Source organism: Mchenga conophoros, linkage group LG19, assembly GCF_057382185.1.
Source record: "Mchenga conophoros isolate Kocher_MC1m ecotype Shallow Benthic linkage group LG19, M_conophoros_male_GT1.1, whole genome shotgun sequence".
Classification (NCBI taxonomy): Eukaryota; Metazoa; Chordata; class Actinopteri; order Cichliformes; family Cichlidae; genus Mchenga; species Mchenga conophoros.
In genome coordinates, this window is record NC_140544.1 from 23,066,467 (window position 1) to 23,082,267 (window position 15,801).

The 15,801-nt window shown below is 40.0% G+C and overlaps 3 protein-coding genes across 5 annotated transcripts; 2 read left to right on the forward strand and 1 right to left on the reverse strand.

The window, feature by feature from the left end:
* The first annotated feature begins 1,014 nt into the window (after positions 1-1,014).
* On the forward strand, positions 1,015-7,154 carry LOC146552290 (rab GTPase-activating protein 1-like). 2 transcript variants are annotated; one of them, XM_085257602.1, is made up of 8 exons: positions 1,015-2,605; positions 3,451-3,531; positions 3,686-3,796; positions 4,055-4,159; positions 4,258-4,341; positions 4,423-4,494; positions 4,723-4,989; positions 6,591-7,154. In XM_085257602.1, the coding sequence occupies exons 1-8, from the start codon at positions 2,495-2,497 to the stop codon at positions 6,819-6,821; spliced, it is 1,062 nt and encodes a 353-aa protein (XP_085113728.1). In that variant the 5' UTR covers positions 1,015-2,494; the 3' UTR covers positions 6,822-7,154. The 2 variants fall into 2 exon arrangements, with proteins under 2 accessions (XP_085113728.1, XP_085113729.1); XM_085257603.1 differs by lacking the exon at positions 1,015-2,605 and having other exon boundaries at positions 2,619-3,553.
* A 179-nt stretch (positions 7,155-7,333) lies between these two features.
* Positions 7,334-10,132, forward strand: ebi3 (Epstein-Barr virus induced 3). Its single transcript, XM_085257606.1, has 6 exons — positions 7,334-7,650; positions 7,843-7,957; positions 8,101-8,170; positions 8,738-8,855; positions 8,979-9,142; positions 9,756-10,132. The coding sequence occupies exons 1-6, from the start codon at positions 7,545-7,547 to the stop codon at positions 9,909-9,911; spliced, it is 729 nt and encodes a 242-aa protein (XP_085113732.1). The 5' UTR covers positions 7,334-7,544; the 3' UTR covers positions 9,912-10,132.
* A 59-nt stretch (positions 10,133-10,191) lies between these two features.
* Positions 10,192-12,363, reverse strand: odf3l2a (outer dense fiber of sperm tails 3-like 2a). 2 transcript variants are annotated; one of them, XM_085257605.1, is made up of 5 exons: positions 12,224-12,363; positions 11,740-11,850; positions 11,471-11,587; positions 11,168-11,309; positions 10,192-10,537 (listed from the first exon to the last, which is right to left on the reverse strand). In XM_085257605.1, the coding sequence occupies exons 1-5, from the start codon at positions 12,270-12,272 to the stop codon at positions 10,192-10,194; spliced, it is 765 nt and encodes a 254-aa protein (XP_085113731.1). In that variant the 5' UTR covers positions 12,273-12,363. The 2 variants fall into 2 exon arrangements, with proteins under 2 accessions (XP_085113731.1, XP_085113730.1); XM_085257604.1 differs by lacking the exon at positions 12,224-12,363 and having other exon boundaries at positions 11,465-11,587; positions 11,740-11,959.
* Between the last annotated feature and the right edge of the window lie 3,438 nt (positions 12,364-15,801).

The following is a 15,801-nucleotide window of genomic DNA, read 5'->3' on the forward strand; positions in this document are numbered from 1 at the left end:
GTGTGCCTTTTCAGGGTTTGTTTGTGGCATTTCTTGCCTTTAAATGGGGTTGGGACCATGTTGTGCAGGAATCAGGTTGGTACACAGCTGACAGGCTTATTTGACAACTGTTAGAATTCATATTAAGGCAAGAACCAATCAGCTACGTAAAGAGAAACGATAATCCACCATTACTTTAAGAACTGAAGGTCAGTCTGGAAACTTTGAAAGTCGCAAAATCCATTAAGCACTACGATGAAACTGGCTCTGACTGTGCAAATCAGGCCTTTATGGTCAAATAGCTGCTAAGAAAACATGACTAAGGAAAAGCAACAAGCAGAAGAAATTTGTTTGGGCCAAGAAACATAAGGAATGGACATTACACCAGCGGAAATCCAAGCTTTGTTCTGATGAGTCCAAATTTGAGCTCTTTGGTTCCACCTGCTGTGTCTTTTTGCGACGCAGAAAAGGTGAACGAATGGTCTCTACATGCATGGTTCCCACCGTGAGGAGGTGTGATGGTGTGGAGGAGCTTTGCTGGTGACACTGTTGGGCATTTATTCAAAACTGATGGCACACTGAACCAGCATGACTACCGCAAAATCCTGCCATCCCATCCGGTTTGTTTAGTTGGACCATCTTTTATTTTTCAACAGGACAGTGACCCCTACGGGCTGTGTAAGGGCTATTTGACCAAGAAGGAGAGTGATGGAGTGCTGCGCCAGATTGCCTGGCCTCCACAGTCACCTGACCTAAACCCAATCAAGGTGGTTTGAGATGAGACGGCAAAAGGGCCAACAAGTGCTCAGCATCTCTGGGAACTCTTCAACACTGTTGGAAAACCATTTCAGGTGACTACCCGATGAAGCTCATCGAGAGAATGCCAAGAGTGTGCAAAGCAGTAATCAAAGCAAAGGGTGGCTACTTTGAAGAATCTAAAATATACAAAATGTTTTGAGTTATTTCACACTGTTTTGTGTACTGCATAATTCCATATGTGTTCATTCATAGTTTTGATGTCTTCAGTGAGAATCTACAAGGTAAATAGTCATGAAAATGAAGAAAAAACAGAAAGTCCAAGCTTACTGGTAGTGTAGAGCAGGAAATGCTGATTGAAAAAAAGCCACAGAGGGGGAAACAAAAAAACGTAACTAAACATATGCAGTAGATATTGGCGTATATTTACATGGTTTGTTGGTCTGTCTTTTCCACATGGTGACTCAGACAGTAGATACAAGATGTTGAAATCAGTTTCTGGTCACAGAAGAGAAAAAAACAGAAAACCACAGACGTACATTAGAGCGGGAATTGTTTTTGTTTTTTTTCTTTAAAGCCACAAAGGGGAAACAAATAAAAATTACAAAATTCAGATAAAGAAAGGTAGTGAAACACTGAAGTTTAAAGAAAGGGAAGTGAAACTTTAAAAAAGAAACCGGTCTGTCATCAAGAAAGAGAAGATAAAAACTGAGAGGTTTATAATGCAAGTTAGGAATTAAGAGAAACCATGCATCATTACATGAAAGTGACACCGAGACCGTGGGGAAAAAGAGGGCGTCGAACGCAGAATCATCTTTGTTATTCTTTGGTATTTGAGTGCTTTACCTGCTCGACCCGTTTCATACCCTGTCAGGCTGCTTTGCCCATGACAATAATAGAGCGACAGGTCTCTGTCACGCCAACACCTGCGGATGACAGATCGCAAATACGACATCATTTACTCTTTAAATACATAAGCAGGGTCTGGCAGCTTCACACAGCACCTCTACCTGGCAAAGAAAAGTGTAAAGGGGGAGAAAAAAGTAGAAGAAAAGATGACTGGAGTGAATTTTTAAAGAGGTTTGAAAGCCTAAAGTGTGAGAGAGAAAAAATTTATAGCGTGAGCTTATTTTCACCAGATAAATTAGAGTGAACTAGTTTGAAAAGTTCGGCTCCAAAAACACGTTTCTTTTTTTGTTCTTCTGTATATGTATACGTGTGTGTGAGAGAGAGCATGGACACGTGAGTTGCTAAGAAAGCAGAGCTCTGCTGTGGGTGTGTGTAAGATTGTCTTGTTGTCACACTCCCTCTCAGGTTGGTTGTAAACCCTGTTGAACCTGTTACCGCCCGAATACCTGTAACACTGTTTTTCCTGAAACAGTAGGCAGTTCTGACTGACTTCTAACAAGGATTTAAGCAGAGCTACATTTTACCTTTGGCGTATTATTCTGTTGCTCACCTTTGGACTATAAACAGACTTTCCTTATCCTCGAATGACTTGGACTTTAACCTGATATTTCCTGTTTATGCTCAAATACTGGACTTGCAACCATCATCACTGCAAGGAAAAAGAAGGTGACTGCATCGCTATGAACCCGCTTCTTTAATTCACTTAAGAGACAGATTGTCCTTCAGGCCTGACGGGATCCGCATTACTTCTCGTGGGTCTGTTTAAAATTGGAACCTCGACGTGCAAAAGCTCTGACTGTTTACATCTGATTGAGCGGAGGCAGCTCTCGTAGCTGCATATTTGGACAAGATGATGGAAGAGGTGTCCATGGTCAATGCTTACGATGCCCATGCAATCGAGCAGATGAGCGAGGAGGAGATTTTTGCCTGTCTAGAGTCTGAAACGGGACCTAAATTCACAGTAAGTTTCTTTTTCTTTCAGTTTGTACACTTAGTGACAACAGCTGAGCTATTTTTCTTCATAATTCAGCAGTGAAGTAGTAGAACATGAGTCTACATTTACTCAAGTACTGTCCTTAAGCAGATTTGTACTGCCTGTGTGTATTTGAATTTTTAGATGTCTACATTTTAGAAGAAATATTACACATTTGGCTGATCTATCCAACAAGGCACTACTTTTATCCTCTACAGCAACAAAATTCTTCTTACTCGTTAATGCATATTAACAACCTATTAATATAAATGATTATGTTAGTAGATTGTAACACTCACACACTCATTTCAAGTTGCAAATTATCCTTATTCGAATGTTGATTAGGAGCAAAGCATTAAATGGGTGTAGTGCTGCTCTTAGCTTGCCTCTACGGGCCTGTTTGGATTTGATCTTTACAATATCTCTACATCTATTACACGAGCAACTGGCTAAACGGTAGCTGCAAGTACAATCACAACACATAAAACATTCCTTTGGATGTTTTATGGATGGATTTTAATTTCAGAAAAAAAAGGGAATGATTTCTGGTTGTTCATTTTAGATATCTGAGATATGGAAATTGCCATTTCAGACTTCCCTCTACTATTATTCCCTCAGGCATTCTAATTTGATCATTTCCCCATGTGCTTATTTTATCTTATCTTGGTGCTATCTCCTTCTGGATCTCTTTCTTGGGCTCGTTCTTGATTTGTCATGCTCATCCCTCATCCGGCACAATATCTGTGTGGAGGAGATAGCTTTCTTCAGCTCACTCAAATATGACAGTTTTTCTGCGTTGTTATATTTAGTGCATTTTGACTCTCTGCCATTAGGTACCAACAAAGAAAGCTAAACTGAAGGAGTGCCGGCTTCAAATAATGGATGACGAGGAAGACACTTTGGACAAATATGTGGTGGGGGATCTTTGTCTCTAAAGTCAGTCCTAACATTCTTCTTTTGCTGTGATAAGTGCTCGGATCAGGTTCAAGTTATTTTCTTATTCTTTATCTAAAATGTCTTTTTTTTTTAAATGCTGAGACTTTGATAGATTGTTTCTGTGGTTTGCAGAAGGAAAACCGTCAGCTTCAGCAGGCCAGCCTTCGTCTGGAGCAGGAAAATGACAATCTGGCCCACAAATTGATCACCAGCAAGGTGGCCCTGAGGAACACTCTAGACAAGGTACAATTAATTACTGCCCTTTTCAAAAGGGTAGCGAAACCCCACAGGAAATGAATAAAGTGTAACCGTAATAGAATAATATATTTGGCGTTCATTTTACATTTCATTAGAATAGCACAGTGATTTTTTCTTATTGTATTATTATTAACTTCTGGTATTGTGCATGGCCCTGCAGTTATATGCTACATCGATATAAAAGTTTCATTCACAATGAAAGCATAATATCCTGAGCTGACTGCTGCGATTGTCTCTTTGCAGGTGGAGGACAGAGTGGACGAACTAACCAAAGACCTTATGGAAACTAGACAGCAACTGCAGATCACAGAAGAGGAGAAAAGAGGGAAAGAGGAGGAAGCTGCCATGGTGAGATTTAAGTTATTCATGCTTCCTCATAATCATTAGAGATTTTGGTATTTAACTGCAGGCATAACTGAGCGAAGGAATGTTATCTTTCATTATAGCTGAAGGAAGTGTTTCGGAGAGAAATAGAAAAGGCCGAGCAGAAACTCAAAAGGTCGTCTGGTATCATTGCAGACTACAAACAGGTACAGAGAGTTTCTAAAATCGCTACATTTCTTCTGCTGATGTTTTGCTTAATTATGTTAAAGTCGTGATCTTTGGCTCAGATCTGTTCTCAGCTGACAAACCGTCTTGAAAGCCAGCAAGCCGCCCACAGAGAGGAGATGGATTCACTTAAGGTGAGGGTAGCACTCTTCCTTTGGAGCTTTGCTGTCATCTCTTCTTCTTTTATCTCACCTCTTGCCTCCGCCATGCTTCATCTCAAATCCTGTTGTTGTATAAAATGCTTTCAACCTTTCTATTAACTCATCAGTTACTCAGATTATCTATTACATATGTCACGTTTGAGAGGAAAAAAAAATCTGTATCATTTAATTTTTGCTACACTTTTTTTTTTCACATCACAGAGTGCAATAAAAGCTTGCTCCCACTGTCAACACATCATGAATTCAGATGAAACGTCCGATATAGGTCGGGACTCAGAAACGGCTGCGCAGACGGAAGATCAGAAAGTGACTGAACAGGGCATGGAGGAGAAGGATGAAGATCCCACGCTGGAGGAGCAGAGGAGGAGGGAGCAGGAAAAGGAGCTCCTCAGGGCTCAGATTGGGGAATTGGAAAAGGAGCTGGTCCAGACCAAACTCCAGATGGTGGAGGCCACGTGCAAAATCCAGGTAAGACCAGTGAATCAGACCGGACTGGACCATTCATAGATACATATCTTGATTAAATCTCTGACCTTCACAAATATCTACAAGCATGTAACCAAAACATGCACAAATTGTCAGTGTTTTGCAGATAAGAGGATATCTGGATATATGTCAGCCAATAAATGGCAACAAAATGCAGCAAAGAAATGTTTTTGTCATAACATGGGTTAGTAGTAGTTTTACACTATAAAATATCTCTCTGTTTGCTTCTTGGTCACAGTTAAGAAAAATCAAGGAAGATCTGGATAAATATTGGTTGCCACCCATCCAGCTGTCCATCCATTTATTTTCTTCCGCTTATCCAGAATTGGGGTGAAGTGCTAGCAGGCTAAATAGGGTTTTTCTTTTTTCCCATTTCCTGCTTGGGGATACTGAGCCAGTTACAAATATGATGAGATTCATAATCCTTCCACCATGTTCTGGGGTGTCTCCCTGGATAGATGGATAGACGTGGCCGGAAAACCTGATGGGAAAGTGCCCAGAAGGCATCCTGATTAGCTGCTCAAACGACCTCAACTGGTTTTTTGAGCATAGGGTGGAGAGAGATCAGTGGCATTCAATAAAAAAAAAAAAAGATTATTTTATTTTAAAGTGGTCATTAGCATGACTGTGAGCTCTGCTACTCTAGTGCTGCATTAAATCTGGCTTTTTATAGGGAATATGTTGACACCTGACCTCTAATAAAGCTGATATGATATTTTTACTAAGCATAAGCCCCTGAAGACAGACAACAGGACCAGGTTCTGAGATATTGTCGCTGTTCCAGTAAAACAGGTTTGACAACACTGGAAACTGAAAGTTACAAAGGAACATTTTCAGGAAGAAGTAACAGAAAACAGAGACTTCAAAAGCTGACGGGAATTACCCCGGATCATTTTTGAAGTCATTTGCTTCATAAATAACACAGAAATAACATAATGGGATAATCCTGACGAATGCTTCAAGATTCATTACTTATTACTTTATTACTTTTAAGTATTGAAGTACTCTAATTACATATCTGGCATGCTTAAAATAGGCATATAAATAAATTGCATTACTTCCACAATACATTATCATAATTCTACCATATTTAATACGTGTGTTTTTGTGAGCTTTTGAGATTTCTAAATCATCTGTGCAACTTTTTTTCCTGAAAAATGTAACTAAATTGTGCAAAAAAAATGCTTAATGTAGCAAATATGATGCAAATTCAAACTCGCATGTACAAACTTTGGTCAGAAGGTTCGGTAAACACTGCAGTTCCAAAAAAATTTAATTTTCTGACAATTGTTTCATGGTTCAGGATTTACAGGGTTGAAGTAATTCATAATGGTGTCCAGTTAGTGAATTATTTAAAACTAATCATTACAGTTAAATTCAGGTATAACTCTGACCCATAATAGATTAAAAACTTGAGTGTTAATTTGCCAATAATCATATGAATTGGCATTGTTATTTAAAACTATTAAAAGTATTTTGATAATGTAAATAAAAAAAACATAAGTGCATATTTAGTAAAAACATAGTAAAATTAATTGCACAATGCAGTATTTGCAGTCATACATCTGTGTATCCTCATGCAGGAGCTGGAGCACCAGAAGGGAATCTTGACCAGTGATCTGCAGGAAGCAAAGAACAGCTGGATCAGCAAGGCCTTCACCTCGCTGCGGACCTCCAGCGAGGGGCTTCACAGTCTTAACATACACAAAGCCGGGACTCACACAATGGGTTGGAACGTCCACAGTGCCTCCCTCTCTGGATGGAGCCCCAAGAAGCTATCGTGGCCTCACAGAGTCAATCGAGAAAATGTCTGAGAGCTTGGACTGTGAATGCGCAGTTGACATAAAACTGGACACTAGAGGGGGGTTATACCTCTGCTGAAGTATGACTTTATTGCCTGAGTGATAACCAAAGACTGTATATACAGAATGATTTAAACCTGTACCTGCTGATTCCTAATTTGTGCACTAGATGGCAGTCAAGACACCATGAGCTGAGGAGAGTACCAGAGAGCACTGACAGTTGATATGAAGTAGGGACTTTCTTGGCTTTGCTGATTTTGTCTTTACTGATAAGTTTCTTTGCATATTTGTAAATCTGTGTGAGTCTCCTGGAGACCAGTATATTCGTTTGTGCCATAAATGCACCATTAAAGAAGTAACCACTTCAAAAAAAATTCTCTTTCATGACGTAAGGAAACCTTAATCAGCATGCAGTAATTCATAACTGTTCAGTTCTTATAAGGAATTTCCTGTGCTGTGACTTCTCTTCCTCTTTCGCAATGACCTCTTTGGCTTTTATACCGCGATCAGCTGCGAGGCGCTCAAATACACAGGGGAGGCGAGACTGTGAAGCAACTTGTTATTGCTGTACTTTGACACAAAGACAGGTGTAGATCTGCAAGGAAAAGGGCAAAGGACAAGGGAATAACAGAAGAGAGTAGTATTTAACTTGGGCCCGGGGTTGGGAGTTGACTGTAACATTTCTAAAACTACTTTGAAAAACTGCTCTTGGCGAATAATCCCTCCTTTGAAGCAATGAGGGCTGCAGTGTTTGGTGGTGGCTATGTCACTGTGATTCTACTAATTAGCATTGTTGAAAGTCAAGCACTGGACCTGCTGAGAGGAGCTGGAACATCACAGAGTGAGTGCTAGTCTGTGCTTGACTACATGTTTCCCACTTCCACTTATTCTTTCTTTCTTTCATGTTATGTTATAATATTATTCTCAAAGTGATACCGATACAGATATTAAATTTTGTATTTTTCTTTATTCTGTATTTCTGTCAGTGTTTATGTTTTGCACTCAGTGACTAAATCCAGTTTTTCCCTGCCAGATCCCCTCTCCGCTCCCAAGGTGCACTGCTGGTGTTCGAGCTATCCGAATGCGACGCTGTGCACCTGGCCTAAACCACCCCACTTCCCTACCACGCATTACATTGCTACATACAGGTAAGTCTGTGAATAGTTTTAGTGGGTGCTGACCCAAACCACTGACCCCTTTTTAGTAGAAGACACTCTACTTAACAAGTGTCATTAAATAGCCTTTTTTTTTTTCTTAAATGTGTTTATGTGTAAATGTTTGTGTTTACCAGTGAGAGACATAATCAGGCAAGCACCAAGGAATGCCATCTCCTTCCACCCGGCTCTTCATCCTCTGAAAAGGTACCAGTTTATAACCTTAAGAGATCATCTGATATTGGCTGTGCATCTAGGAATTTTTGGATATATTCTTGTCTGTTATGAGCAAAAATCCCTGGATCCTGAGACTGAAATCATGCATCATGCATAGTGTGGAGGGAATTTTCAGTCATGGGGTGACGTTAACCCTTAGGTTTGCGAACAGCCAAGAGAAAGGAGAAGAGGTGGTTTCCAGAATTCATGCAACAAAATTTAACTCATTTAGATAAGTTGTACTATATATATATATGTGTGTGTGTGTACACACACACACACACACGCATACTGTACTGGAATGATCCTGGAATGATCCACAAACCTGACGGGACAGGCTGAGTTTTGGAAAATCCCATTTCTTTTCTTTTCTTTTCTTTTTTGGAATCATTTCAAGTTTATCTTGTGAGTCTGAGGAAACCAGGGTCTCAGTAATTTGTGATCTGTGGTTGATTACTAATTCTGATCATCTCGAGTGCTCGTCATTTTGTGAATTCCCCAAAGTTTTCTTTCATCGTCTCTCTCTTTTTCTGTTTTTTTTTTTTCTTTTTTTTTCAGTTCTGGATCTGCCAGCTGCCCAACCTGAAGCTTCTTACTGACTACATCATCAACATCACAGCAGTTCATTCTGGGAGAAGCAGCTCCCATCTAACAAGCTTCATGCTGGAGGATATAGGTGAGAAATGAAATTACACAGAATGTGGTCAAACTTCACTTAGCTTCATAACCCAATTCCCGTTTTTATCTAAACAAACAAACAAAAAAACAATTAAAAAAAAAATCTGTTCTATGTGTTCAGTGAAACCAGATCCTCCCGTTGATGTCCGGGTTTCCCCTACTAACAACAGAAAGTTGTTGGTTGAGTGGTCTCCTCCACCTACTTGGACCAACTTGGCAATATTCCCCCTAAAATACCAGATTATCTACCAGTGGGAAAACAAGGGGATCCGAAGGTCTGTTAATGTAAGTATGATTTTCATCACACCATATTTGCATAAAAGTGTTGCAACCACAAGTTTTGTAAGCAGCACATCACACTTAACGCTTACACGGATATCACATGTGCAAGTTCAAAATTACCCAAGCTTTTTTGAAGCAACCTCGAATTGCTTTTTTTTGTACTTGTTGTTTTCCTAAAAAAGTTCCCATCGTCTACAGGATCCAGTTTTTCATTTAATCATTTAATCATCAGTAGCTTTTCTGTTTCCTTTTAAATATTACAACACTCATTAACTTGACTTCAAGTGTTCAAAATTGTGTGAAAATATTTTCTCATAAACTGTTTTTAAGATGTTGGTCATGATTTACTGAAATTTAAAAAAAAATGTGCATCAGCACATGCTGTAACTGATTTGAAAGTATGACTAATGATGGCAAACACATTTGCATTATTACTAAACTCTTCCATCCACTTTCATGAAACGGTTTATGATTCATCAACTATTTATAAGTCCTTTACTTCTATTTTAATATGTGACTTAAAGTAACCAGTATCTTTTCCCACTGGGCTGACTTGTAGCCTCCTGATGTTAACTATGTGTTTTTTTACACATGTATCCTATATTTTCTCCTCCAGCTGGGTCCTTATGAGAACACCACAGTTGAACTGAAGGCCCTGACCCCAGGGAGGCCATACCTGTTCCAAGTGTGTGCTAGGGAGCTGCTTGGTCTGGGCAAATGCAGTGACTGGAGTATGCCCGTGAAGATCACAATACCAAGAAAAAGACTGTAGGAAGTTCCACTGACTTCCTTTTTTTGTTTACCCATTTCCTGTTAAGCTTGCACTGAAGTAAACAATTTCATTTTCTGGTATTTTAACTGCACGAAAAATGCAAACACAAACTATTTATATTTTGTTTTATTTATTAAAGAGTATTGTAAATGGATATCATGCACACAGTTTACATTTCCAGTTTAAGTCAGTATTTTTTTTATTATTGTTATTTTGTAACAGTGTTGGTTTGTCAAGTCAAAAAGAATAAAAATAAGGTGTCTGAAGCAAATTCTCATTGTCAGTCAGTCACATTTACCACAAGTGGGGTGACAAACTCAGAGTGTCTGATGCCCAGAGTGAAGGATGGTGGTCTTGGAAGGTGCAAATGAAATCTCTCCGGGCTGTAGGCGCCAGGGCCAGGAATAGCAGAGGAATAATTGGGCCTTTTAGTCCTCCCCTGCATGGTGAAGGACGGATGGCGATGACGGTAAATGTCCGGGTTGGTGCTGTTGTATTTTCCTGGTCCGGGAGTTGTGGCGAGATCTTCAGAGGGAGCGCCGACCTTCCTCCGGGCTGAGAAACTGTAGCTGGCACTGGAGGGTTTGTGAGGAATATGATGTCCCAGAAGATTAGGAAGACTGTAACTGGAAGATTGACGAAAACAATATAAAGGTTAACAGGAGCACTGAGTGTGATGTAAGATGGTAAATCTGGTGTTATTCTCTGTTTGATTTCTAAATTCCTCATGCTGTCTTGGGCACCTACTCCCAAGCCCATTCTTCTTTCCTAAAAAACAAAGGAAACCATATTTATCAAAGACTGTGGACTTAGTAGGAAATGGCTGAGGTGGATATAGCAGGCTACCCCCTCTAAATTTAGGAAACAAAGGAGCTCAATCAGACGCTATTAAGCAACAACCTCTGAGGCTGGGAATGATATTCAAAGCAGAAGTGCTTAAAAAGTTGAGGTTCCTCAAATAGCCACTTAACCCTTACTCCGTATTAGAGGCAATCTTCCGTCTTGTACTGTCGAACTTTAGAGCAGAAATAAATATATTTAGAGCCTAGTAACAGTGGCTGCAGGTTTTAATACTCAAGAATGCTCAAGAAATCTGGGCACAATTTTAGATGAATTAAAGCCTAGATTAACACTAAACGCTAACTTGAACAGCGTTTATGGATACTAGAAGGCTTAAGCAAAGGGATCCACAAGCCAAAGGGTGATGTCACAGCACTTTCATTGACCTCTAATCTACCTCTCCTCCTCGCCTTTACCTGTTAGGTGAGGGTACAGCATCCACAGAGCGGTATCTGGTTCGAGCTCCAATGATGTGTGATGGAGGTCTGCGGTGGCCATTGAGGGGCGGAGCCTTCTCTGGACTGTAGGCTCCGGGCCCGGGAGTCTGGAATAGGTCACCTAACATAAAAGGAAACTAGTTTGAAATTATTCCTTTATTTTAGGGGGAAGATGGATGAATGTGTGGATGGACTGATAAATGGATGGATGACTAATGCTTGTCCAAATATCTGACATCAATCACACAGGTTGAATGGTTTTTCCTTCTTTTTTACCTTTACTTCCTGTGCGCCCTCCTCTGCCCAAAATAGAGTAAGATGGCGTTTCCATGCTGCCAAACCGCGTGACCTTTGATCCAACGTGGTACCTCGGTCCTGGGCTGGAATCCACAGAGACCACTGCAAACAAGGCCAAAAACCATCAAAGTGCTATTCCTTTACTTTAACTGCTCCAGCTTAGCATTAAGTACTTCTTTGTAGCACTCCTTAGTCAACGATTGGTCCACTGAGGGCAAGTTTACCAGAACATACATAAATAATTGACAACTTACTGGCACTGCTCATACGACTGTGGAAGGTATATGCTGCACTTCTGGGCTTGGTGAAATCATGGTTGATGTATCCAACTGTAGGGGGCAGGCTGTAGCGTCCAGGGCCTGGGCCTGACAATGAGTAGGTGGAGGAGGAGGAGGATGGTGGTGAAAATGATGCAACAGATTGCACTCCAAGCAGCAGTATAGCACACCCACCGCTCTTTGGCTCCGGCTGCATCGTCTCTGATGATTTCCATATGGAGCTCTTTGACTTATTTTCTATGGTTATGCATTTTAACCTACTTCCTCTGCTTTTTGGGGAATGGATTCTAAACAAAGTAGAAATCTCAAACAAGTGTGGAGCAACGACTGTATAATGCTGTGCAAGATTTCATAGCAAAAACAGTTCAGCTATAATACAGTCCATGTGGATGCAAACACACACACACACACACACACATACATAACCACACATGCAGGCATACACATTTCTCAAACTGACCTCTTTCTCGAGCAGAGATAATCGGCCGTTTCTTCTCCGCCTCCTCCATAGTCTACCGACCACTTTCTTCCCTCTCCTCGGCTTTTCTTTTTTGAGTCCACTGTTACTTCAGACACATCCTTTTCTTACTCCTTTTCTTGTGTGGCTCTGTCCAGGTAAGTCTCGCAGGCTGAATTATTCATTATCATGAGGTAAAGAAATCCTATCTTGACTGAGGCCCTGATCTGCACAAACTTGTTGTCAACCTTTTTTTCTCCAAGGTTCCTCAGGACAAATAGTTTCTACCAAATAGACACTTAAAGAGCTCAAATAATTGTTTAGCATGTAAATCTAAATGTGAAGTGCTCTGCTGAAACACGATCTTGAAGTGATGTATAATGATCATGTTGGTAACGTGTAATGTAGTTAATTTGTAACACTATTCCAAAGTATTTGGTTACTGTACTGCAGTATTTGTCTTCACTCATGTATGTATGCTCAAGTGACAGCGTCTCAGTGGACATGCTATTAAAGCAAAGGACCTTGAACATTCCTCTGCAGCATATTGATATCTGAACATTAAACACTAAGTTCTTTATTGAACTTGTAAGGATATTCATGTGAGTACAAATGCTTGCAAATTTTATGTCTGCACTTTTAAACAGGGGGTTCTTCTTATTGACGGGTGGACACAATTTTATTTGAAAAGCCTTACAGGCCCTCTGCAGTATTTACGTATATATTTAACAGCAAAAAAATGTGGGACTGACCAAAAACATTGTTCAGATTCAGATCATTCAGATTTCTTGATGTAATTTTTATTAGTACAATAAATTTCACAACGAATTAGGAATTTTTATCAGCAAAAGGTTAGAGGACCTTTTCTGATTCCCGTTTTCTGCTGCTGTTTTTGTCCTTAAAGTCCATTTTCCCCGATTATTTATGCACTTTAAACTAAGAGTTTTAGTTTTATTTAAATAAATTACAGTATTTCTTCCAAGACATAAGATTTCTGTCATCGTCCCAGGTTCTAGTGTTGCATTTGTTGAGTTTTCGGTTCCTGTTTTGATTTTGTGATTAATTCGGGTGTTTCTAATATTCTTTTTTTCTGATTTCCCTAAAGTTTCCCTGGCTTGTGTCCATATGTCTTGTACATTAGTGCCATTGTCCTTCTGTGTTTACCTGTCTTTTTGTTATTTCATCTATTCATCCATGAATAATGGAGCCCATCCCAGCTGTTACAGTGCCCTGAACAGGCTGTCAGTCGATCACAGGATTTTTTGCCCAAAAAGCACAAACAAAAACAATGGCATTAAGACTTAAAGTGTCACTGCATGAGTGGCTTCTTGTTTCAGCTTATCTCTTAATCTGGTTCCTGTCTTACTTTGATAAATCACATTCTCATGCGTCCTGATTTTATTTTCTTGCTTTTGTTCCCTTCCTTGGTGTTTGTCAGCCCCTCCATCATGGCAGATTGTGCCTCCGAGAATGCATGTCTGAGGCCAAGAAGTGGTTGTTGTCGAATTCTCTTATCCTTAATGAGAAGAAAACCGAGATTATGATTTTTGGTAGTAATGCCCTTCGTGCCAAACTCCGGGATGCCTTTGGTTTTCTTAGTTGTTCTCTCTCTGATACTGTCAGGAATCTGGGTGTCTTATTTGACAGCTCTTTTTCACTTGACAAACAAGTGTCTGCTGTTGTCAGATCTAGTTTTTACCAGCTTCGTCTTATCTCTAAGGCTAGGCGCTATATCCCACATAAAGATCTCGAAAAGCTCATCCACGCCTTTGTAACGTCGAGGCTAGACTATTGTAATTCACTTTATTGTGGTCTCCACTCTTCCCTTTTACAGAGATTGCAGACAGTTCAGAATGCTGCAGCTCGCATTCTAACCAAAACCAGCAAGTTTGCCCACATTACTCCTGTCCTTGCCGATCTGCACTGGTTGCCTGTCAAATATCGTATTCAGTTTAAAATTTTGTTGTTTACTTTTAAAATTACTAACAACACTGCACCCAGCTACCTTAAGGACCTTTTAAACCCTTATGCTCCTGCTAGGGCTTTAAGGTCATCGTCACAGTTACTGCTGGCTCAGCCCAGATCTCGACTTAAGACTAGAGGTGATCGATCGTTTGCTCTTGTTGCACCTGTGCTGTGGAACAATCTCCCGATTGGCATCCGGGCATCTGATTCTATTCATTCTTTTAAATCACAGCTTAAAACATATCTTTTTAAACTTGCCTTCTCCACCTTTTAATTGCTGGTTTGTTTGTTTGTTTGTTTGTTTGGTTGCTGTGACCTATTGACCTCTTGTATTAATTCCCTCCTATCTTTCTATTGGTGTCTTTTATTATGGTGGTACAGCTTTTATCTTGCTATTACCCATGTGCTGTAGTCATTCTTATTGGTAGCTTTTATCTATGAACATAACTCGTTATTTTTTATTTTTTTTATCCGTTATCAATGTTTGAACCTTTTATTGTTTTATGTAAAGCACTTTGGTATGCCCAAGGCTTTTAAATGTGCTCTATAAATAAAGATTGTTGTTGTTACATGTGTCCTGTCTGTTGTGCTCGCTTGCTCATGCCCTTTGAATTTGCCTGATGATTTGGATCCCAAAAAGTCTTGCCTTGTGTCCAGTATTTGGTCCTCAGTACTGTGCAAGGAGAACCACAGCACATCAGTATATTAATATTTATATTGAACTTATAAAAGGTTGTGTCAGTGCACATGAGAACAATGGATTTACAGCCACAATTCCCATATCACTGCGGGCCACTGTGGCTACTGAATTAGCACCTAGACACCATCTGAAAAGAGTCAGCTGCGGCAGAAGTTCGGAGTAGGATTTAGCATCTGGCATACACATATAGAGCTCCCCATTGCTGACATTCAGGACCCTGGACACTGGATGCAGAGGTAACTAAAGGCTTGAGAGCAGAGCCATGACCAAGAAGAACTCCATAGTTAAATATTAAGCACTGCTGACTGACTGCTCACAGGCACAGTAACAAGATACTGCTTGTCAGACGAAGATGAATTCACAGCATGACAGAAAACACAACCAGCGTCTCAAGTTTCCCAGATAAACACTGACACCATGTAACAAGCAGGGATCAAAGATGTTACTCGCTGTCGAGCTCTAACATGGATTCATTGATTCGATGGAGACATAAGCTTGTTATTGCTTGCTCTGCACTCTTTCACATGTGCTATTTGTAGATTATACAGCCAAGAATCAAAGGAAAAACAATAAGATGTAGTAAGAGACAGGTCCACTACATGCGTAGCACTTTTTGTTTTTACTCTCAATCATTGACTGCCATGCTCCATGTACGCCACACCTGTTTCTGCTTGTGAACATTTTTATTTTGTACACCTAGTCATTCTGACTCATTTAAGGTGTCTTTCTTTTGTGCTGCTTGACATACTTCATCATCATTCTTGAACACTTGGCGTTTACAGCCCAGCGTGGTTGATGCACATGTTTAATATGTGAAAAACCTTTATTTGTAATCTTTTTATACATGTACAGTGGTCCCTCGCTATAACGCGGTTTACCTTTCGCGGATTTTTTTGGTGCGATTTTGCGTGCTTTT